This window comes from Saccoglossus kowalevskii, chromosome 12 (assembly GCF_978046115.1).
Source record: "Saccoglossus kowalevskii chromosome 12, keSacKowa6.1, whole genome shotgun sequence".
NCBI lineage: Eukaryota > Metazoa > Hemichordata > Enteropneusta > Harrimaniidae > Saccoglossus > Saccoglossus kowalevskii.
Genome location: NC_140652.1, coordinates 10,574,334 through 10,598,246, shown reverse-complemented (window position 1 = coordinate 10,598,246; position 23,913 = coordinate 10,574,334). Strand labels below are relative to the sequence as shown.

The 23,913-nt window shown below is 33.3% G+C and overlaps 2 protein-coding genes across 2 annotated transcripts; both read left to right on the top strand.

Moving 5' to 3' along the window:
• Positions 1 to 4,518: 4,518 nt before the first annotated feature.
• Positions 4,519 to 12,903, top strand: LOC100372507 (L-lactate dehydrogenase-like). Its single transcript, XM_006812420.2, has 9 exons — positions 4,519 to 4,607; positions 7,412 to 7,550; positions 7,947 to 8,064; positions 8,287 to 8,397; positions 8,710 to 8,772; positions 9,471 to 9,644; positions 10,328 to 10,445; positions 10,852 to 10,975; positions 11,534 to 12,903. Exons 2-9 carry the CDS (start codon positions 7,425 to 7,427, stop codon positions 11,735 to 11,737), a joined length of 1,038 nt encoding a protein of 345 aa, XP_006812483.1. The 5' UTR covers positions 4,519 to 4,607; positions 7,412 to 7,424; the 3' UTR covers positions 11,738 to 12,903.
• A 4,067-nt stretch (positions 12,904 to 16,970) lies between these two features.
• LOC144363022 (ribitol-5-phosphate transferase FKTN-like) lies at positions 16,971 to 21,128 on the top strand. The gene is made up of 6 exons (XM_085505885.1): positions 16,971 to 17,111; positions 18,865 to 19,056; positions 19,155 to 19,866; positions 20,273 to 20,301; positions 20,456 to 20,580; positions 20,691 to 21,128. Exons 3-6 carry the CDS (start codon positions 19,641 to 19,643, stop codon positions 20,860 to 20,862), a joined length of 552 nt encoding a protein of 183 aa, XP_085362011.1. The 5' UTR covers positions 16,971 to 17,111; positions 18,865 to 19,056; positions 19,155 to 19,640; the 3' UTR covers positions 20,863 to 21,128.
• The last annotated feature ends 2,785 nt before the right edge of the window (positions 21,129 to 23,913 follow it).

Here is a 23,913-nt window from a genome sequence, read left to right as displayed (position 1 = left end):
ATGACGGTGTACTTTTCGACAGGTATTAATGATTCTAAGATTCCCCAATCCCTATATGGAGTGAAACACAGCTCAGCCCATTGTTTCTGTAAAAGTGGGAAAATTGCCTAGAATGTGCTTATAACTTTGAAAATCTGGATAATTGTGCGTGATTATCAATAACAATAAAACTAAAAAATAAAGAAACCTATGTCAATACACTATTATCATATGTCTAATTAGTTAACCTCTTAATATCGCGACTAAATAATATTAATCTCCTCAATTCCTTATTAAGCTATTCTAATTAATTTCTGTCCTAATTAGTAATAAGTAGCCATTAACGTGCTTGTAATAAGTGATTTCATTTTCATCTTCAAGTTGGTCTCCATGGTTACCCCCATAGCTACCAAGAAAGCTATGGCACTCTGTATATGAAACTTAATTCAAACACCGTAATTCTTGAAGCAATTAAGCAACGCTCAAAAGCTCCTAATAAAAATCACAAATTATCTATGATATACTACGAATAAACTTCAAACATTAAATCTTTGCTAATTATACTCATTACCACATAATTGGCTTTGACCTAATTCTTACTTTCCCTGTAGTTTTAACTGAAGTTCACACACACTAGCCATAACACTAATTAACTGTCACTCTCACCAACTGATAGTGGGTTCTCAAGTATCAATGAACACCAGCTGGTATACATATACTCACATGTACTAGCTATCGTACCCTAGGTTTATTGACTTACAATACATACTCAGTTAGAACCTACTCTTAATCGTATGAAATCATTAAGTTCTAATTATTTCAATCGGTTACACTGTCACATGTCCAAATTTCTGCACAATATGTGAGTATTGGTTTGATCATAGTTTCAAACATTTTCAGATAGATTTTGATGGGAACTTGTGTTTCCGAGTAGAGCATCTGCTTCAGTTTCAAAAATGCCTTCAGAGCCCGGTTTTTCAAGTCTACTTGTGCTATATCTAGGTTTCCAGTGGTATTTAGATTTTTACCAAGATACATGTATGAGGATACTCTTTCTAATTCTTGATCATTCACATAACATTTTATTTTATTTAAAGTTTTCCCACTTTTGTTAAATATTATAGTTTTTGATTTTGCAATATTAATGTTTATTTTCCATTTTTTACAGTAGGTTTCAAGATTAGTAATTGCATTTTGTAACCCTGATTTAGTCTCCGATAGGATTACCAGGTCGTCAGCGTATAATAGGCAAGGGAGTTTACGATTTAAAAGCGTTGGTGCATCATTTTCAGACGAGTGTATATGTTTCTTTATGTCATTAATGTATATATTGAACAATAATGGGCTTAGACCATCACCCTGCCTGATGCCTCTTTGCACAGGAAAGGTGTCCGTCAGGCCATTTTTGGTTTTCACACAGCCAACAGAATTTTGGTATATGTCTTTTATAAAACTTATTATTGATTCCCATTTGTTTCAACTTGTGCATTAGGCCTTCATGCCAAACAGAATCAAAGGCTTTTTGAAAGTCAATAAAACATGAGTAAACTTGTTTTCCTTTTTTGGTGAATTTTGTAATTAGTTGTTTTAAGACAAAAATATGGTCTCGCGTACCAAATGTTGGCATAAAACCTATTTGTTCTTTAATTATTATTTCATTTTCTTGCAAATATCTAGTTAATCTTTGTTTTAGGATGGAGGTAAATAATTTGCTGAGTGTATTGAGAAGAGTGATTCCTATATAGTTACCAGGGTAAGTGGTATCACCCTTTTTGAAAATAGGTGTGATAATGCCAAGATTCCAGGATCTGGGATAGAAACCACTACTGAGGATAAGGTTGAACAATTTTTGTAGACGTTTTATTAGTGTATGTCTACTACTTTTTATCATTTCATTTCTTATCCGATCAGATCCAGTGGATTTACCATTTTTTAGTTTGCTGATTGCATTTTGTATTTCCAGTTCAGATATTAAATTGTTTAGTACCGGTATATTGACAGACGATTGGTTGTCATCCACATCATCATATGTATTGTTATCCTCAGGCATAGACGAGTTTAGATTTTTAAAGTGGTCATGCCATTTTTGATCTGGGATGCTATCATTTGTATTTACATTTTGGTCAGAACTATGTATTTCTTTAATCAGGTCCCTTAATTTGTTTGGATTAGATTTACTCATTGTGTCTAGTTTATTAATAATGTCATTTTTTTAAATCTCTCTTACGTTTTTTAGGAGCCGTCTGTAATTTCGCTTGAGACTATAGCATGTTATTCTAAGTTGTTTATTGTATGGATGCTGACTGAGTGTTGATGATATTTTTTTTATTTCTTTTTTCATATTATTGAGGTCTTTTGTAAACCATTTAGGATTTTTGTTTGCTATACCCGATTTGTAACCATGCCCTTTATTTTTCTTCATAAATATTTTTTTGACTTTTATCAGCTGCCTCCAGATATATTTTTGAGATTAGTAAACTAGCTTCATTAACTGATTCTTGATTTCCACTGAACTCTTTCCTGTTAAAGACATCAATTAATTTACCAATATTTTTGCTACATAAGGCATTGTTAAAATGTACTTTGGATTCATCGTTCCAGAAATAAAGTGATTTTGCTGTTTGGCATTGTAATTGTCATCTTTTACATCCCTGTACTTTGTAGATGCATTAGTTTGAAGGTGAAAAGATATCTGACAGTGGTCAGAAAGCGATAAGTTAAGTGGGTAAACATGAAATAGGTTAAATTTCCCAAATAGATAGTTACTTGATATGGTATAATCCACTGTACTGCTACCTCTACTTTGGTGGCATGTAAATTTACCACCACTGTCCCCTATACATCTATCATTCAGAATGATTAACTCAGTGGCCATAAAAAGATCAAGCAGAAGCTCACCGTACTGATTCTTAATGGCCATGTCTTGTGACGCCCTCTATTTGAACCTGATGGCAGAATTGGATACTGTATAATCTGTATTGTTATACATAACTAATTCTTGTTCATTTTTAGTTTTAGCGTTGAAATCCCCAGTCAGAATTATTGCCTCTTTTTTCATATTTGGCAATATCTTTTTCTAGTAGCTGATACAGATTACACTCTTGCCAAGTGAAAATACTAGACGATTGAGGACTAATGTATAGTGTGCATAGAAATAAGTCCTGATCTAAATTGAAGAATTTCTGTCGAGTTGTGCCCAAATAAAGTCATCTGAGCTACTATTAACACGCTTTATACCTTTTTTGTATATGTTTTTGAAATAGAGGACTACCCCGCCCGAGTTTGAGCGTGCTTTTTTATGTTTTTTGGACCGAAATGAGTGGTAATAATTATAATTTGGTACATCAATGCACGAGTCTGTGTTTGTTTTTGTTTCAGTTAAACTAATAAAATCAAAATTACTAATACTATCTATAAAGGTGCTGTCACCTAATTTCTTTTCTAAGTTTCCAAAACTATTCCAAGCAGAAAATTTAAGGGTATGTCTACTCACTCCAAAATGTGACATACTCATATAAAAAATGTGCAGAAGAATAGAAGATAGAAAAAAAGCAACAAATTACTGCTTTAGGATACCTGATCCTAGGTCTGTACATGTTTTAAAACACTTCAGATACTGTCAAAGTTATCTTCCAATATAGTTCTTTATGTTGGTCAACATATCCTCAATGAATTGTTTCTTATTGGTGCCAGAACTGTTCATTCTGTTACGTTGATTGAAGAAGTGATTGACTCTTTGGTGTGTATGTTTGTGGTGATCCATGTGTCTTGATGTAGTACTAGCGTTAGGTCGTTGGTCCTTTACATGTGAAACTATTGCTCCATAGGTGTATCTCTTCATGTTATATACCAGAAAGCTTGTATTCTTTTTATTGACATGGACTTTGTCTTCAAATAAATATGATTTGATGTTATTTTCCTTATCTATAAGGTTGTGATGGATGTAATAAACATCAGTGGTGGATTTGCAGGTCTCTTGAATTAAATCATTTAGTCTGGATTGGGTGTGGTTGAATGACGCAATGTCAATCTGAAATACAAGAGTTCATATGTGGATTTCTTCAGACTCTAAATACAAAATAAATGTTTATTAAACTTGTTGACAAATTGTGCTACTGTAATAAGAATTTGACGGGAGTGTTCTCTTTCAACTGCATGTCGCCCATTATTTGCATTTGAGATTTGAGATCAATGTACACGGGCGTAAATAACCCCATAATATAACAAATCATATTGTGTTCTTGTACACGAACAAATATCTTCGTATACATTGTCGGATGCAAATTGTCAATACCCATGTTGCCATTACGTATATAACGTGTAAGAATTTTCAGAAAACCATATTGAGTGTGGTTATAGTGATCATGAGCTGTGTGTGAATGTAAAAGGTTACATTTCAAAACTTGCTGAATGTGTTAACATAATCTCACGTTAAATTATTCAATAAAATATTCCGTTGCTATCGCAACCCGTACGAGTTATTTTAATGCTGGTAGCCTGGCTTCCTAGGCTTTTATTTATGTTGCTCCAAACGACATACGACATCCCTTTGTGCACATTGGATGACACAGAGTCGACATTCAATCTACTTGTGTTTGTCACTAAATTCCATGCAGGCATTGTTTATGGTAAGTGTTTTTTTATTTACTATTTATTGACAATTTCTGAGTTGTGTGTAGTTTTCAGTTCTATATTGTGCACTTGTCATTTGTCGGACGATAAGAACACAGATATGACAATGGAATCACAGCGTTGCTTGACGAATTGCATGGATTTAAACAAACGCACTCAGTGGTATACTACACTATCAAACGCCCAGTGATTTGACGTTTAGGCAAATTCGTATTATTTGGAATGTATAGGCTATTTTAGTTTCAATGTTAACAGAGGGAGGACGTTGTGTGTGGTATTAATGCCAGTGCTTTTTATGGCAGAATGCTGAGGCTATTTCTGGTCAAATAAATATAAAGTATGCATTGATACCAAGCATTGAGTGAGATAAAGGAGCTACCCACGTAACTGTTTTCGGGTATATGTCTTTCTTAACACAATATATATCAATACAACGAGAAGAGTCTCAGTAATACTTTTTATTTTGTAGATATAAAATTATTGTCAGAATATAAATTCAGAATATAAATTCATTGCTTCAGTAGGATTAAAAACTCTAAAAATAGGGATAATTCTACATGCAAATATTTCCACTGTTGAGTGAAATCAGAGCCAAAATGATTTCATTTATTTTAAAACCAAGTTATATTAGATATCCTTTACATGATTTTTAGACATTTTAAAATTACATCGCGTTTTTACTCCTTTGTAGACCATTATATAATCATTTGTTTTTACGTATTTTGATCATCTTTGATGTTATCGACTGTTTTTTGTTTTGATCATTTCCTCCCTGAACGTTTTGTTTATATTAATGTTTACCTCCATCTTGCTGAACCAACGAACAACATTTCGGCCTATTGGGGTTATATTTTATGGTACTAGTGGTTCACAGATATGTTATATTACAAAAATATTTGCTTTTTAACGTTCATGATAGGGAAAATAGGAAAAAAAGTAAAATGAACCATAGCGTAATGGATATGGAATAAACGCCGATTCTTAAACACAACTTTATCGTCAATTGATCGCCTGTGATTAAAATATAATTTATTGATGGAGTCATCATGATCTTGTTGGTGATAGCAACACATTGGCAACCGTTTGCTTAATTTTGCTATATTTCTGTTAGTGGTATCAAGATACTAAATATTGTTCGGTTCCAGAGGTAAATCCTCAGTAGCCTGCAGAGTGAATGAGACAATGGAGCGATGAATAAAAAATTCACACTACACCTACACCAGGTTGACTCTTTCAAAAGATTGATAACATTTATTTCATCGTTTCGCATTAAAAATAAGGCATCGCCAACACGACACACTCGGTGAATGGTCTTACTGCAGCTAACAGGTATTAGCGAATTACAATGAAAGGCATAAACAAGTGGATGTTGTAAATTACATTTTGAAGAATAATAGTAAGTTATAACCATGCGCCAGGGCGTAATAAGGCTGACCAAGAATGATTGCTAAGTTGGTTTGTACCTAGATTTGAAATTACAGACCACAAATTGGCTTTGAAATGAAGCTGTGGAACTTTTGCAAATGCTTGATATAGCCTTATGTCAAAGTGAAGAAATGTTATGATACGATATTAAACATTGAATGACACTGATTTACAAAAAAATGTTCAGAACAAAGAAAATCGAAAAACCTCGAAAAAACAATGTTATAATGAATGACAAATATAACTTAATGATAAAGAAAGAAAATTAATTTGGGCACTGATCTCTCCTCTCCATATAAAAATAGATTGTGTTATTTCGCCCTTAGATAGATGTACATTCGTTTGGTTAAAAACACAATATGCTATATTATATCTTGACACTTGGCAAAGTGAAAGGCCTGCTTATTGCTAATAAGAGGAGCACCCGAAGAACTCACATTGGACAGGGGGTTCTTTCACTGCTAGAATGAAGTAAACAAGACAATAGTACAAGAATACACATACACATAAAATACAAAGCACAGAATAATGCAATGACTAAATTCACTAAAATAGTGGATTGCATAGCGATGTGCGCATTGATGGTAACTCACAGTTCCAGGATGTGGAAATTGATGACAGTCAATGGCTTCTGCGATGAAGAAAAATATATATGTCTTGCTTGCAGATGAACGCTGTTATACCGAAGAGCACTACTGAAAGCAGGAGATCGCAGAGCAGTTCATACAAGTCTCACAGACTGATGGTTGAAGCCTGTATCACATGTCTCACAATATCGTAGTAGCAACATACAGGGTACTCAGTTGAAATGGTAGACAACAACTGTCCTCAGTCTAGCCTATTTTAGGACATAAATGACCCAAATTCAGGTACACCACCTGGGTTTCCACAGAAATGTGGTCTAGCTAGCAGCTGTCTCACGATGACATGCAGGCTTTCACGTCAAAAAGTCAGTAGATAGTAAACATTCTGTGTTATGTAAATCACAAGCACACTTGATAGATTCCGATTGTCCTTGTAAAAGAAGTATGACCTGCCAATCACCTTTATGACAGTTATCACACTGCAATGAACAGCGTTTCTTCCCACACACTTCTATTTGCAGGGTTTTGGGTAATATGAAAAAAAAACATAGAGTAAAGGATGCTAACAACACTAAACAGTTCATTGATTCTATTGAGCCAATCAATTATTTTCTGATATTTCATGCATCACTAGTGCTCCACACCATTTTTTCTGGTAAAACAAATACCATGAAACATTTGAAATAAACCGTAATATTTGCTGAGTCAGTACTTAAAAGTGTCTAGGAATGATATTAATATTCATGATAAACATTGTTAATGATATAAATATTTATTGTTCATCTTTATAGATTAATTGTGAGCATGTCAACACTCAAAGACAAATTGGTGATACAAACCGACAAAGAACCAACAACGTCACCAAACAAAGTTAGCATAGTTGGAGTTGGGGACGTCGGTATGGCATGTGCTTTTACTCTTGTTCAAAAGGTGAGAAGAATCGTCTGTACTGATTTAAGCACGTATAATGTTGAAACATAAAGCCATTGTGACTATTACAAGATTATTACTGCAATTAGTAAATTGAAGTAGATATACACGTTTGGTAAGGGTATAGTATATCGCAATCTAGCCGTGTTTTGCTTATCTTCATATATCATAGTTTGACGTCTTCAATCTGTAATTGAATGCAGGATTTCGATCTCATTTCTTTTCTTTTTGACTACAAAAATGTATTGAAAATAACTAACAACATATATATGCATAAACATCTGAAGATTTCCTCGTTAGATTGAAAAACCAGGTATATGGTGATTGTCCTTATTCGCAATCAATTTTATTAATGAAGTGTCACATTTCAATTAGGAAAATGTTGTTTCTTATTAGGGGTTGGTATCAGACCTTGTCTTGGTTGACATACTTCAGGACAAATTGAAAGGCGAGATGATGGATTTACAACATAGCATGGCTTTTGTAAAGCCAGTAAACATTGTAGCTGATATAGGTGAGTCTAGTATGAGTTACGCTCGGGTTTGACAGTTTGAAACAAGGTAGAGCTGAAAACATTAACATAAGTAGTCATATCATCAACGAGATTTCAGGTTTTATCATTTTATGGTTAGTCAAAATAATGTACAAAACCAAATACAAAATGCCGTCAATACATGCCTAAATTATGCACATATCTTTCCGAACTAATATAGGACTTGTTTTTATTGTACTTCAGATTACAAAGTAACTGCTGGTTCTAAAGTTTGTATTGTCACTGCCGGCGTTAGGCAACGTGTCGGAGAAGGCAGACTCAGTCTTGTTAACAAAAATGTTCAAATATTCAAATGTAAGTACAGTTGTCATTTTAAACTGCATACTTATATTTCAAAGATGTGACACATCACCCTCGCCCAGGCTTAACACATGTAAATGTGTAAAACTGATGTTGTTTCGCTGACAAACAAGGAAAATCAAAAGCATCTATATTGCGCTGCTCTTTTTACACATGTACATTTGAAAGTACTGAATAACAATGTTATACTTCCGTTTACATTCATATTCTGTAATTCATTCCTCAACGATATGTAGTGTATTCAAGTGTATAGGTTAGGAGTAGCAAATTTAATGAGATTAATTTATATTGATATTTTTTTCACAGCTATTATTCCACAATTGGTTAAGTATAGTCCAGAAACTATCATTTTGGTGGTTTCCAACCCAGGTATGATTTTTTTACGGATATACAATCCAGATTCACAATTGTTTAAAATAAGTATGACTGTCAAACCTCAATCTCAACATTCTCCACGTGTTTCAATCCCATATGATTAAGACGCGCCATTGTACATTTTATGTTATTGTAACAAATCCAATATCTGACGTTATATATGGCATGACGTATTCGAAATGGTTGATGCGTTACGGGTTATTCAAACTGAACACAATGAATTGATTTGAACAATAACGCAACATGTATACATAACAGTACGGGTGTAAGTAGCATTATTATTACTTTCACTTTCCTCGTTCGAATTGCCAAGTTTGCTATTGTTATGATCTGTAGATATCTATTATTAAAAATAATGCTTTGAAAAATTACTATATTCAGAATAATAAACATCTGCATTCGTAACTAAGAACTACATTCGTTTCATCAACATATGTCATTATTACACCGTAGAATCGCATTGTTCCTGGCGTAACTTATAGGAAATGTAAATTTGTTTGAGTATTTACAACAACTAAAACAAGTCATATCTATCTTTACATCCAGTTAACCCATACATATATCATTCATTATTTAACACTACACATTTATTGACGGGTAATATCGTGTGTGTTATTGATATACTTTGTATGGCGAGAACCACCGGAATGCTGTAAATGATGTGTTCACACCTTCTATTCTTCTAATTCTAGTTGACGTAATGACTTATGTGACGTGGAAGATCAGTGGACTACCTCATAATCGCGTCATTGGAAGCGGTACAAACCTAGATTCCGCACGGTTCCGATTCATTCTGGGACAGGAATTAGGAATAGCGCCATCTAGTTGTCACGCGTGGATAATTGGAGAACATGGAGATTCAAGTGGTGATTCTTCTATGAACATTTCAATCTGTTATTTAGTTTTTATATGTTCAACATATATTGTATGAAAGATCTTGAAAAAAAACGTCAGTGGCTCATTGGAAACAACTACAACTATCTGACATAACACTTTACCATCTTGAATTGAGTAAAAAACAATCGTGCGTGTATAATCTTACCACTCTGATTTTCTTCAGATTTCGGTCCGCTCCCTATAATTATTTTGGTTATCCGGGATATAAGTTCAGATGTAGATTATTTAGGCAATGATGTTTACTCTCAAATATATAATTCTCTTATCCATTTTTCGATTGACGTTTCCAATGACATAATTATGTCAGCGTTCTCGTTATACATGTTAGAGCTAAACATAATGTTTAAACTGAAAATATATTTTTCAATCTGAATGTAATTTTCAATCTGAATGTAATTTTCTTCAATACTTACTATTAATAGGCACCGTCTAAAACGAGAAAAGTATAATTTTTCCAAAAGTAGTATTTTTAAACATAAGGATAACAATAAACTGCGCTGAATTTCTTGGATTATATCGAAACCAGAATCAAAATTACCCTATATGATTTTGCACAAAAAGCATTTCTAACATTAATCAGCATTTCATATGTTAACAGTATTTTATCCCGATGATCCAGCGTTCAAACCAATTGATTTCTTGATTTTCACAGTGCCAGTATGGTCGGGCGTAAATGTAGCTGGTACATTACTGAAATCCTTAAATGCTGATACGGGAATCGATGCGAGTGCTAAGAAACTGGAAGGTCTGCATAAGAAAGTTGTTGATAGGTAGGCATGGATGAGTGTTATTCTGTATTCTTTTCCAGTATTACATTCTAAAAATACGTTGAAATGCATAGTAAGTCATGGCAAAAGATACGTAAATGCCAAATATGTTGAATTCTTTAGTAAGACACGTTATTTGACAAAACGAAATTTTACTCGGCACACTCTTCCTTTTGTCCAAAAAATGCGTAATAAAGATGGTGTAACATTTAATCTGAGGCGAATATGTTTTTTTTTAATCCAGTAAAACAAACAAACTGTAAACTATGCTAGCGACTGTGTGGATATATGTGATGTAATAAACCAAACACGGTTGTTTATGTGTAATTGAAAATTGTAATAAAAAGGCTGTAATCTAAAGAACATTGTCATTTAAAAAGTGATAAATACCCGTTCAATATATTCACAGCGCATATCAGATTATTCATCTGAAAGGGTACACATCATGGGCCATTGGTCTGAGCGTGGCAACTTTAATTCAATCTATTTTGAGAAATGAAAACAAAGTTTTTGCCGTGTCTACATTGATTAAGGTATGTGATTTCATATATCATACAAACAAATCAACATATTACAAAATAAATGTTACAATATAATAAGCTGTCAATTATTAATATTTGAATTATCGCGCTACGACAATCGGATGAATGCATTAATCACTATATATTCTGTCAGTTGAAACAGCATTGTGTTACGTTAAAAACATATGTGTAAAGTCTTATAACTATATTCATTTAGAAACAATATAATTTGAATAACGCGCTTACCGACAGAGAGAAAAACAAAACAAAAATACACACTGGCACATACACATACATACTGAATGTTTATCATTCTAAAAACTACTTTCTTGAACTCAAAGAGCGATAGTTGTTTGTTTAATTTTAATTATTTATTTTCATTTAATGTTCGAATTATCATATTTCGATAATCTGAATAATATGGAGCATCGTATTGTGGAGTATATGTTGCCTATTGTTCGTATTACTGGCATTTTTGAAATAAGTGTTTTATTCATATAATTAGGTCATCAGAACTGACAAACATGACATTAAATAGAAATATTTAAAATTAATGTTTGTTTTATTTAGGGATTTCGTGAAATAAAGGACCAAGCATTCATCAGTTTGCCATGTATACTTGGTTCATCTGGTGTAGTTGGAGTGTTGAACCAGCATTTGTCTCAAGAAGAAGCCGAAAAGCTGAAAAATAGTGTATCGATTGTCGTTGCATTGCAAAATGGAATTGACATTAAAACCCCAGAAAAGCAAAAGAGTGTTTGCAACAGCATGTAATCATTGTTCTATATCGGGCATGATAAGTTTTGTTTGTCTCATACAAATTCACGATTTCTTTTATCGATTCATAAGATTTATATCAATTTCAAAACCCCCAGTATTTCATTTTAGGATTTCATTTTAGACATTATGTTGTCGACTTATCTTTATTTCATTCAAGATCTAGTAACTAGCAGTTGCTTTATTTACCATTTAGAGCGTAATAGGTTTGATGATATTGGAATTCCCCTTTATGTATAATATCATATCATAACAGTTATCAAATCGTAGGTATTAACCTTAATAGGTAACTGTTATATAATTTAAAATATATTCGTTTATAAAAACACTTAATTATTCGAAAAAAATACTTTACCTTTTAGAAGAAAATTTAATTCGGTTAACAAAATACATGCAATTATTATATTTGCGTTACATTGTGACGTAATTCACTTTGATACAAGTTATTGTTTGTGGATATATTGTTGTTTGTTGTAATAGCATGATCTATAATGCCCGGTGTTGGATAAACTCCATATCTTTGCATAATTCTGTTATTTTGAGAAAGAAACAAATAGTATTAATGATAATTAACCAAAAATATGAACATCATCAGCACAACGAAGGGACATACTGTTTATTTCGCAGTTTGTTTTACATTGAGTTAGGATCTCTACTCTTTGAAGATTATTGCACAAACTAGTAACATAAATAAACGCCATATAGTTTTTTAATTGTTAATAATTGTTTAAACTCGCAACAACGTTATTGATAAAACTAAATCATTATACTTCGTAAGGTACGTTCATGTAACGATAAATATTAATTCGTTTGTTCCGATTATGCTTAATTTAATTTTGAATACAAACAAGCTGCATATTGTTTTATGTTCGGTTGGTCATTACTTGTTGTTTGAAATAAACAAAAGTAGACCAGAATCTGACACCATATATCAAAAGAAAGTTAAGCAAACTTATATAAAACAATAATTTAACAATTGTGGGTTTTTTTCGCTAAAATTCGTCAAATGAAGGCGGAATATCAATAAAAATGTGTAAAAACAAAATCTGTTTATTTAAATGGACAATAGTCGATATATTTCAGCACAGTCGAGTATTGATGTACCTACTGACAATATTTGCTTTTTTAACCACATTCATATGATTAAACTGAAATGTAAACAACCGCCGTGGTTTATTGCCTTGATAAAAATAACAATAAAGAAGGATCAAATCATTGGGAATTACATAGATGCAATAATAAATAATATAGTAATTCTCAGGCTATTATAATCATACTGTAATGTTATCACAAACATATTACAAACATATAAAAACGCATACACGAAATTCAAACTCATGACAACAGGAATCATCTTGCAACTGTAAGTAGACATGCCCGACCCATAATACAATTGAAATTTACCAACTACTCTCGAACTATTGTGATTGGGCAAAAACCCAATTGAGAAAGTTATTTATTGAGATTTATTTTTCCATCATACGCTTTAGTTGACGCTGATTGGTTTCTTTCCCTGTGCTGACCAGATATCTTATCCACAAATATTGTCATGTAGTTTGATGATATTAGAGATTCTGTACCAAGTGAAGATTGAGAATGTAACATAAGTTCATAAATCAGGATGTTAGGAAGATCAGAGGTACTCCTCTGTAAAGTCTAAATCCAATTTATGTTAATGAATGACTTTAAAGAAATATTTCACATTGATCACTGATTGCAACAACACGGTCACAATTGTGCTATATTTTCACCAGAGAAGGCGCTGTAGTCATCTTTCGTAATTACAGTAGTGGCATACCATTTGTGAACCGCACTCAGTTTGAGTATATGTACCAAAGCGCATACCATATCGTGCATCAGTAATGGCAGACAAAATGTGAATTCTTTAGATACAGTCACATTCAGCCCTACAATATAATGTATTAATTCTATTCAAATGTGTTGTACTATATACAGTTTGTCAAAACACCTGTATTTAGATAATTACTGGTCAGTGGTGTATGCATACGTTAAGCAGATGACCATGGTTTCATTGAAACTTCATTAAAATATTGGCAGTATGTATACTGACGAAATTGTTTTGTAAATTATAGCTGATGTGGAAGGAACGATATCTATACATTTACACGTAACAGTGTGCGAAATAATCAAGACAGAATGGTAATTGTAAAACTGACCACGCAATCCACTTGAATGTGCATGAATATGAAGTCACAATTTACATCAATGAACACATTTTGGCCTCCAGCAAGATACTATTCTAGATTGCAAACACACATAGCAAGGAATATAAATACAAGTACATCCGAACATAGAATAGTGAAATTTCCTTTTGCGTGGAAGAAGGCCAGCCAAGTATTTGTATACGCTCTGCTCCAACGTATTAATTAACACTTTATTTGTTAATACTTGATATACCCATTACTATTTTATTGCAGATTTCAATATAAATTTTGATTATGGTCATTATTTATTGATCTGCAACTATCGTCTGGTGTCATCATTGTAGGTATTGTAGGAAGTTGAGAAATTTACTGCTGGGCTTAACAATTACCTATACAAAATTAACCCCACTTAGTAAAACATTATATTAACCTGTGATTTAATGTAGTTTAAAATAACTATGACTTCAGGATGATTCTGAATCATTACACTCTCCTAAACGTTAAACAATTATTTTGACAGCCGAACCGAATAACACCTAACTCTACAATAATAAACCATATATATGCCAACGTTCCTAATAACTATGTCGACTGTGGAATAGGTTTTACTGACATTACCGATCCCATTCCACTTTTTGCTACCGTATAAAAACTTTCAATAATCTATTCATTATATTATATCTTGCCAGAGACTTCTTCAGTGGTCATATTGACAAATTTTACAGTAAACTGTCAAATGTAGATTGATTAGTTATTACAAATAAGGTTGACTCAACTCAAATCATTTGTAAAGATCTCTGGAGTGCATTCATTAAAATAAATAAATAAAAAAATAAAAAAATAAAAAGCTGTGGGTAACTCTGGGCCTTCTTAAGTCAATACAGCATAAGCATAAACTATATGAAAAACTTGTTGAAAGTAAGTTGATCCAGTCTTAACTCTTTTCCGAAACTGAAAAATATTACTACTTGGCTCAATTCAATAAATTTTAAATAATATTTTCCATTATTTGCAAACAGCTAGCTAAAATAATTACAACCAATATTAATCTTATGATTTACCTCAAATCGAATCCGAGTGCTTTCTTTTTCAGCCCCATTGTTGAAAATAAGTTTTAACCCATGGTTTGGAAACTAACCAATCATGCAGTCACAACATAAATTCTAACATACTTAAAGATGCTGCCCAGTCTCTCTCTTGTTAGTGGGTATTTTCCAGAATAAATAAATGTATAAAATGACCCCCTATACCTTACACAACTATAGACCTATATTCATTCTGCATAAAATCAGCAAAATATTTGAACGTTTTGGAAATATCTTTTCTTTAAAAAATCAAATATTCTCTATAGAAACCAATATGGATTCCATTATAAATACAGCACTAAACTGGCACTCATTGATCTTGTGAAAGTAATCCTTCATGATAATGATGAAGGATACTTCAGTCTGGACATTTTTTTTCATCTGACCAAAGCACTTGATCACTCATAGCATTCTTTTGACAACATTGCAATTCTATGGTGTTCGTGGTACCCCGTGCTCTGGTGTAAAAGTTATCTATCAAATTCTGAATAATTTATTCAAGCTCATGGATATAGTTCTGACATCCTTTCTTTGGTGTACCCCACAGATCTATACTTACATAGTAAAATTGCATAGTAAAAAAGACTTAGATCACTTCTAAAATAAATAGATTGATACTGAAGGTCAACCACAATTTTCATATAACTTTGTCCAAATAACTGTTTTAGTTACAATCAATGAAGTAATTACAATGAATCACACCTTCACTCAGCCTAAATCAACAGTAGCTGAATTTGTCAAACATGATAAACACATGATATCTTTCATAGGTGTCACGTTTCGCCGCCCATTCTTGTTCAGTCCTCTGTTCATCTTTCACTAAATTTGATGATTATATCGAAGCTGCCGCTTTTTAACCTTTTGCTTCCTGTTTTTGCCAAACATTGTTTCTAGGGTGTTGAATGGTACACTGACCTAGAAATTCCTAAGAATTCAGTCTCGCAGAGAGTCACCCGTGGTGGAAATTGCCTGTGGATGAAGTATCCTCCACGTTTAATTAATTTACTATTCTGAACGGAGAATTACAGAAATGTATCGAGTACCATAACCCTATTGTTTTCCTCGCAATCTATAAGTACGTCGATTTGTGCATCACTAACAAAAGATAAAAATAAGCGAAATCCACGATAATCCGAAAATTTAAATTAGTCACTATCAAAAAAACATTGTGAGAAATCGAAATTTGGATTCATTTCACAACAGTTGGTAAAGGTAAATGTTATGTTTAACTTAACACCATCATGTAACATTTACACATGACTCGTTTTGAAATGTTCTCTTACACAAAGTCAATATTGTATTTTTGGAAATACAGGTATGCATAGCTGCGACACCAGGGACAGTATAATTGTCTTGTTATAGTTTGTAGTTTCTACTTTAAATCGCTCAGTGTATTCTACATCAAAAATATACCTTCCTTGTGTTGTAATAACATTTTAGTTTTCGAATCACATTGATATTTTTGCAGGTCATACATTTTCTACATACATTTGAATAACACAAATATTACGTCTATAATCAGTAGACAAAAAACGTGCTGTAGAAATTTCCATTAATTTGTGAGGATGTCTGATGAACAATTGGTTAGAAATATGGGGTTACACGACAAAATCAGTCGAAAGTGCCTTAAACTAAATTATCAGGTCAAGGAGAGCTCTACTATTTAAAGCCTTATATTATCTATGTAGATACATGCACCTTTAATAGGACTCTATGTGTTGGCACACACCACTCAATGGAAAGGGACTACACCACTTGCGAAAAGTAATTTTGATCCAACAATATATAATTTGCGATATATTCGGTATAGCTTTGAAGTATCTACTATCTTTAATAACATAATTTTAAAGGTGTATCGTTATTATTGCATTTATAAATTAATAACACATATGTCACCTGCAGTCCTAACAAATGGACTCTCCCCAAAATTCAGTATTATATGTCATTTTGTATTCAAGCGTAGTATTAGCACAGGTTACAGTGGACATGAAGACGGTCAAATTTGTTAGTTTGTTATTAGTACTTTTACTCGCAGTTGTTGGTTTAATTACTGTTATAATACAGATATGTCGTATCTCAACACAGTCCGATACAATTGATGACCCGCTCGACGCGAAACTGGTGAGTAGTGCACGTCATAGTCACAATATGGCTGGAAAACCAGTGGGATATCCTGTATTGAATAGCATGTGTATCTAATATTTAGAACACGATGACTGAAACATCGACAAGTCAAGTCAAATACGACATACATCTATATTGAATTATCCTGTAACTGCCAGCAATAGACCGTTTCCCAAAAGCTGCGCGATTTACGCATATTAACAGTGAGTTCAGTCACATGACACAGGTCAAGCTCGCAGTTCAATATGGTGGCAACCGCATTGACCTGTTGTTGTAAACCTTATCACGAAAAACTATATGTGCTGTGATACTTGAAGCTACAGCGGGAGACTAACGTTGCGATTACGGCGGATGTAAGAGTGATTCTCACATTCAGCATAAATATTATATAAAAGTGTTTTTGTTATTTGCGATTCCCTAAACTAAACGCACTGAAAAGTGCGATCGTAGTTCAGTACTTGCTCAATCAGGACATTTTAGGGTTTTTTTTCTGCACTTTGTGGAAGGAAAAGGTCCTACGGAGTTGCATCCCGAACAAATACGGGCAAGTGAGAGATGTTTTGAAGGCCGTATATTCGAATAGCGAAATGTAATGTCATCCCCGACCCAAGTAAACTTGTTTTGGAAGTTATGTAATGCAAGTCGACCATGCATGGCAACATAATTTGACATCTTCGAAAGCTTTGTAGGCCTGAGCTTCTTCCGGTCACATTTGGATCGATGACACATTAAATAACACTATTGGCGCTAGGTCCTAATAATGATAAGCATTAGTGACTAGCATGTTATGTTATTTGCCCCATTAAGTTATCATTAGCCACATAGTGGATATTTTTTTCTTTACATCAGCATGTTTCGGCTATCACATTAGCCATTTCAAATTTTAGTAAGTATATGCATGAAGCTATATACAAGTAGCTCCCTGGTATTTGATAATGTGGGTAATGGAAGGTGTTCGATTGGTTGAAAAACATCGGATAAGCCGAATTCTGGAACATTACTTAAATCACTAGAGTAACCAGTTAATTTCAAAGGATCAATGAAATCACAACCAAGTTTGCTAAGTCTTATAGCAACTAGGTTTTATGATAAGGCATAACAAATCAGGGTCTTCTCGAGTTCCAAGCCATGCACAACTTTAACAATTGCAAGAAGCATATTCTCATATTATTATAGGAGAAAGGTGAAACGCCGAAATTATGCAGAATGTGTTGCACGGCCATTCGATCGAAGTCAGCCAAGGTCGAAAACGTGAAACAGATGCAAGAAATCATTCCAGAATTGATCGCGCACACAACACGATTTAGCGCCATTTTGAATCTAAGTTTGCCGTGTATCGTGTGCTAGGCATATTCAACAGTCTCGCGAGATCTTACACAAAGCGGAAATGGGTTATTGGAGAATGTTATAAAGTTAGGATTTTCACAAACTATCTTTTCCTGTGCATATCCAACTAACCGAATTTAGATGAATATGGATATGTCTGAGCGTGTGTGAGTATATGCCAACTATTTGTCTATTTGGCAAGTATAGCCTTCTCAAATATTGATCATTACAATGTAATGAAAAGTATTACATAGATGCCTCGAAACAATAGCTTTGGATTAAATCCATTCATAACTATGTAAATTAAAGTATATTCATACAAATGAGTAGAATTCTTCAAATATAGGTAATGGTGGCGTTTATTGGACCTCTGCTACTGCATACCTTGCATTATTTCAAAATTGATCTCGTATATTGCTTGCAGAGTGTAGTGCGATTGTTCTTGGACACTGCGACAGCACACCACACTGCAGTATTTTTGATTGAACCAAGTATCTTACAAGCTGTAATAGGTGACATGAGACACGGAATATCAACAGCACAAAAGTGTCGGTACTTATGCAATGAAAGATACGTGACTACATTTGCTTTAGTCAACACAGAATGGGGAAACCAGGTACGAATTAATCTCGTACTTGAATGAATTATTGGCAATCTTTATGAAAGATCAGAGTCTGAGTTGTGTTATATTAGTATGTATTTTCCCTTTTTCAGATTGACTTTCTTAGTGAAATGAAGCGAAGTGGTTTCACACTGACCTCTACCACAGAAGAAGATCCACGCCAATTAAACATAAAAGATTCATCACCGAGGGACATTGTTCTTCACCATTTTTTTGCTAAATCTAGATATATTATGCATTTAATAATATTTTATGAAAGGGGCGATGATTACTGGTGGCATGGACCAATTAACATGCCTTGGACATCGATGGTGAATGTTGACGTCATTCATAGATGAATATAAGTGTAACGCCATTCATGTGAACTTATTGAAGTATGTTATGTTATTGAAATACTGTTGAATATATAGTGAATCCGAATGTTTGCAGAAACTAATATATCTAGATTGTCGACTAGGACATGTCGTTATTCTTGTTATTATTTATTGACTATCAATCTAGAACCGAAATAACTAAAATATTTTATAACCACTGTATCTTAGAATGGATACTACCTCTGTCACTTTGGACAGTATTAAATGAATATACCATCAAGGCCACGGTCATTTCTTGAGAATTTATCAAGCTCAAAATTCATTGAATGTGACTACACAAGAGCCAAACGATTCAGGGAAGAAAATGAGGACTACCCTGCTACTCATGCATCCACGTTCAGAAATGCAGTGAAACATACACTAAAGAAAAGCAAGAAAGTATTTAATGAACTCGGAATTCGATTTTGGCTTGGCTCTGGTACATGTTTAGGTATGAATATCGATAGAAATATATTATTATAATAATAAAATGTGATGCTTATTAATGACTCGCCACTTTCTCAATGGGTGATAGATATCACGTGCAGATGTAGCTTATTTGTGATAAAGTTCATCGCACGAATATATAAACGAGAATGTGTGTGAACCAGCCACAAGTTTATGACGTACATACCACATACTCGATTTTTAATTCCCAAAATACAAATAAATATATATAATTTGACATTTACGGTTACTATGGTTAGTATTGGTGTAGCTCAACTGAGACCCCGCTCATTATTGAGCGATTCTCAAGACTTGTCCTGTTATCAAGCAATCTGCAGCTCGTCTTCCTGCATTGCCAAAATAAAGGTTCAGTTTCATATATTATAGTACATCAACATTTTCTAATTTAGGGTGGTTCCGGGAATGCGACACAATTGGTGTTAAGTTGAACATAAAAGCTTGCCTTTACCGACTGTTGTGAAATGATTCAAAAGATTTATTTTTTGTTGAGACTGGTGGGTATATGTTACATGGAATCGATTTCTCACAATGTTGTTTTGATAGTGACTATCGGGGTTATCTTTGTTTTGCAGATGGAGAATGGCTTAATGTTATCATTTGTTAGTGATGCACAAATCGATTTATTTATAGTTTACGAAGAAAACAATGGGTTATGGTTCTCGCTACCTTTCTGGAATTCTCCGCGTGTAAAATACAAGTAAGTTATGTAGTGAATATTATGATATTATGATGGTTTATGTTGTTCTTGGTTATGTTGTTCAAAACAGTAAAATAATTTAACGGCAAGAATACTACTGTCACCCACAGGCAATTTCTACCACGGGTGACACTCTGTTTGACCGAATTCATAGAAATGAAGGTCAGTGTACCATGCAATACCCTGGAATATATTGAAACAATGTATGGCAAAACCTGGAAGCAGAAAGTAGAAAAACGGAAGCTTCGATATAATGCATCGGATTTAGTAGAAAATGGATAGTGGAGTGAGCAAGAATGGGAGGCATTTGTTAAACGTAACACATGTGAAGGATATCATGCTTTTCCTGCAAAATTGACAAATTCTGCTACTATTAATTTAGTCTGAGTAAAGATAATGCATGGTGATTGATTGTAATTAAATTTGTGGTAACTCTGATTTGATGATTTGTGCGAGAACATGATTAATTAAAACAGTTGTAGAGATAATGTTATATGAAAAGTGTGGTTGACCTTCAGGAAAGTATCAATAAATTAGCTTTTGGAAGAGATCTTTTTCCTAAGCATTTTTTCAAGAAATTTTCACACACACACACAAATTACACAACAATAAACATCAAGTGTAGCGTTAGAAAGATAGTGCCGTAGTTTACGAATCTAACCAATAAATGGAGTAATTTTTGTGTGTACCTTTGTGAGTAATGTACACTATCAATAGAGCGAGTGGGCAGCATCTTGATGTATTTTACAATTTATGTTAGTGTCCTAACGCTTGGGTTCAAACTCAAGTTCAGCAATGGGACTGGGAAAGAAAGAACTGGAAATTGATTTTTGAGGTAATATTGGTTGATATTCTTTTAGCTAGCTTTTTGCCAATAATGGTTAATAACTATTAAACAGACTGCAAATTTCCCGTGTGTATTTGACAATGGGGATTGGATGTTCATTCAATATTATTTGGTTCGGTAGATTTATATCTTATTCCAGTCAAACTATCCATAGTTTTTTCCCATTTTTTCAAGTTATATTACATTTATCTACTTGAGTCGGACAGAGGTAAGACTATTTTTCTACACGTTGTAATTTTCTTGAACGTCTTTGGGTCAAAATACTGTTAACAAGTTTTGCATATAGCTTATGATGTATTGAGTTACGAAGACCCAGTGTGACTCACAGTTTTTAGTTTTGTTCTGTTTATTTTTATTTATTTTTAATGGAGCCACTTCAGAAATCTTAACAAATGAATCATACGTTGAGTCAACATTTATAAATTATTTGTAATAATCAATCAATCTATATTTGAAAGTTTATTGTGAAATTTGTCATTATGACAAATGCAGAATGATTTTTTTTATGGAATAGATTATTAAAATTTCCAAGCGAAAGGTGATTGGTAATGTCAGTAAAACTTGTCCCACAGTCGACATATTGATTCAGAATCATCTGGGAGTTATGGAAATTTGAAACTATGTTAAAATCACCGGTTAATGTAACGTTTTACTAAGTTAGCAGATAGGTAGTAAACTTAGAACTATTGTTGACGAGTTTCACCACTTTTTCACCAATACCGGATCTAAACTCGTGACATTACTCGATATTTAACTGGCAATTGTTGTGACACTTTTTTTTAATTTTCATCCTGTGAATGAGAGCAATATAGTCAATGAAATCAGTGTCGTAGATCCTGGGATATAGCCAGGGTATATTTTCCAAATTTCGTAAAATAGTGATGATCATTCCCATTTATTAAAAAAGGTTCCGCCAATGATGTCAACAACTACCGTCTTCCTATCTTCAGCAAAGTACGTTAACCGATCGTTAATAAACAATTCATTACATTTATTGAGAAAAATATCATACTCATTGAAAATTTGGCTTTCGAAAAAAAAACTGGTGACGGACATAGCTGACAAACTGGACCTAGGCCATATCACTTGTCGTATTTCTATCGATCTTAAAATAACCTTCAACTCTATTAATCGTGAACACTATGCTATTGGAGATTAAAAACTACCTTTGTAATCGCCAACAATTTTATCATTGCCTGATCCATAATCTGAGGTGTTTAGCAAGGGTCGATTCTAGGTCCAATCTTATTCTTAATCTATATTAATGATATAGCCAATTCTACTAATTCCTTTTATTATCGCATGAATTTCAAAGGGTTCGTGAATGGTAAAATGCTAACAAACTTGCTATTAATCCTGAAAAAAGCTAATTACCTTGGCGTCTCTATTGACCAGAATATGTCATGGAAAGTCTATACTGATAACATTTGCAAAGAAATTGCACGAAAAATTGATTTCACAACTACGTCATTTTTACCTGATCATATCCTTCTTTTCTCATAAAACGCCTTATTTCCTCCCCATATTACATATTGCCTAGACATCTGCAACAAAAATATAGAATGTCTCATCTCATGCTGCTCCACTTTTCCAAAAAAATAAAAATACTACTCACTGTATCACTCTGCTAATTACAAACCAGTTTATTTGTTTTTTACCTCTCAGTAATAACTATTTTTTACATGATATTTACAACTATTTGGACAAATTCGCTTGTATTATTATACCCCAATGCCGAATCATACATTCGCTATAAAAACTCTGCAACAAAACATTAGAACCCATCACTAAGAGACACATATATAAAGCAAAGTTGAAAAACTATATACTATTTGATTTGCAATATTATTCGTTCATTCTTTATTTGTGTGATTAAACTTTGAAATTATATATACAGGGGTTACGGACACAAATAGTTCTTATGAACTATATATGTAATCCCCACCAATAAGGAAGGTACTCTAAGTAGTATTCCTTATTATTTATATATATATTAAATACTTGTACAATTTCTACATTTAATTTTGTTATAACCTATTTGTTGGTGAAATAAATTTCATTCGTTCATTCAAATTCATTCAATACAATGTTATGATCAGTATTTGAGGAAGAAGTGAATAAGCGGAACAGTTGATACATACACACAAACTCACGCACATGCTGACCTACCACATTTAAATTGGATTAGTTGGGAATGTAGAGGGGAGATAATTCGTGAACATACTAAATTTATAACATTCACCTGTAAATAACTTTTTGCTTCACTCCCACTCTAGCTTCAAATATCACAGATATTGTTTTGTGACGAGGTTGTCAACAGTAGGGTATTGCAGTTGCCACCATATTGAACTGAGTGCTTGACCTGTGTCGCGTGAGTCAACTGGTTGTCGAGGTGCGTGAATCGTTGCCACGCGTGATCTCATAGCTTGCGGTAAATGGTTTATTCCTGGCAGTATGATTGCAAGTAGATTTTTTTTTCATATTTG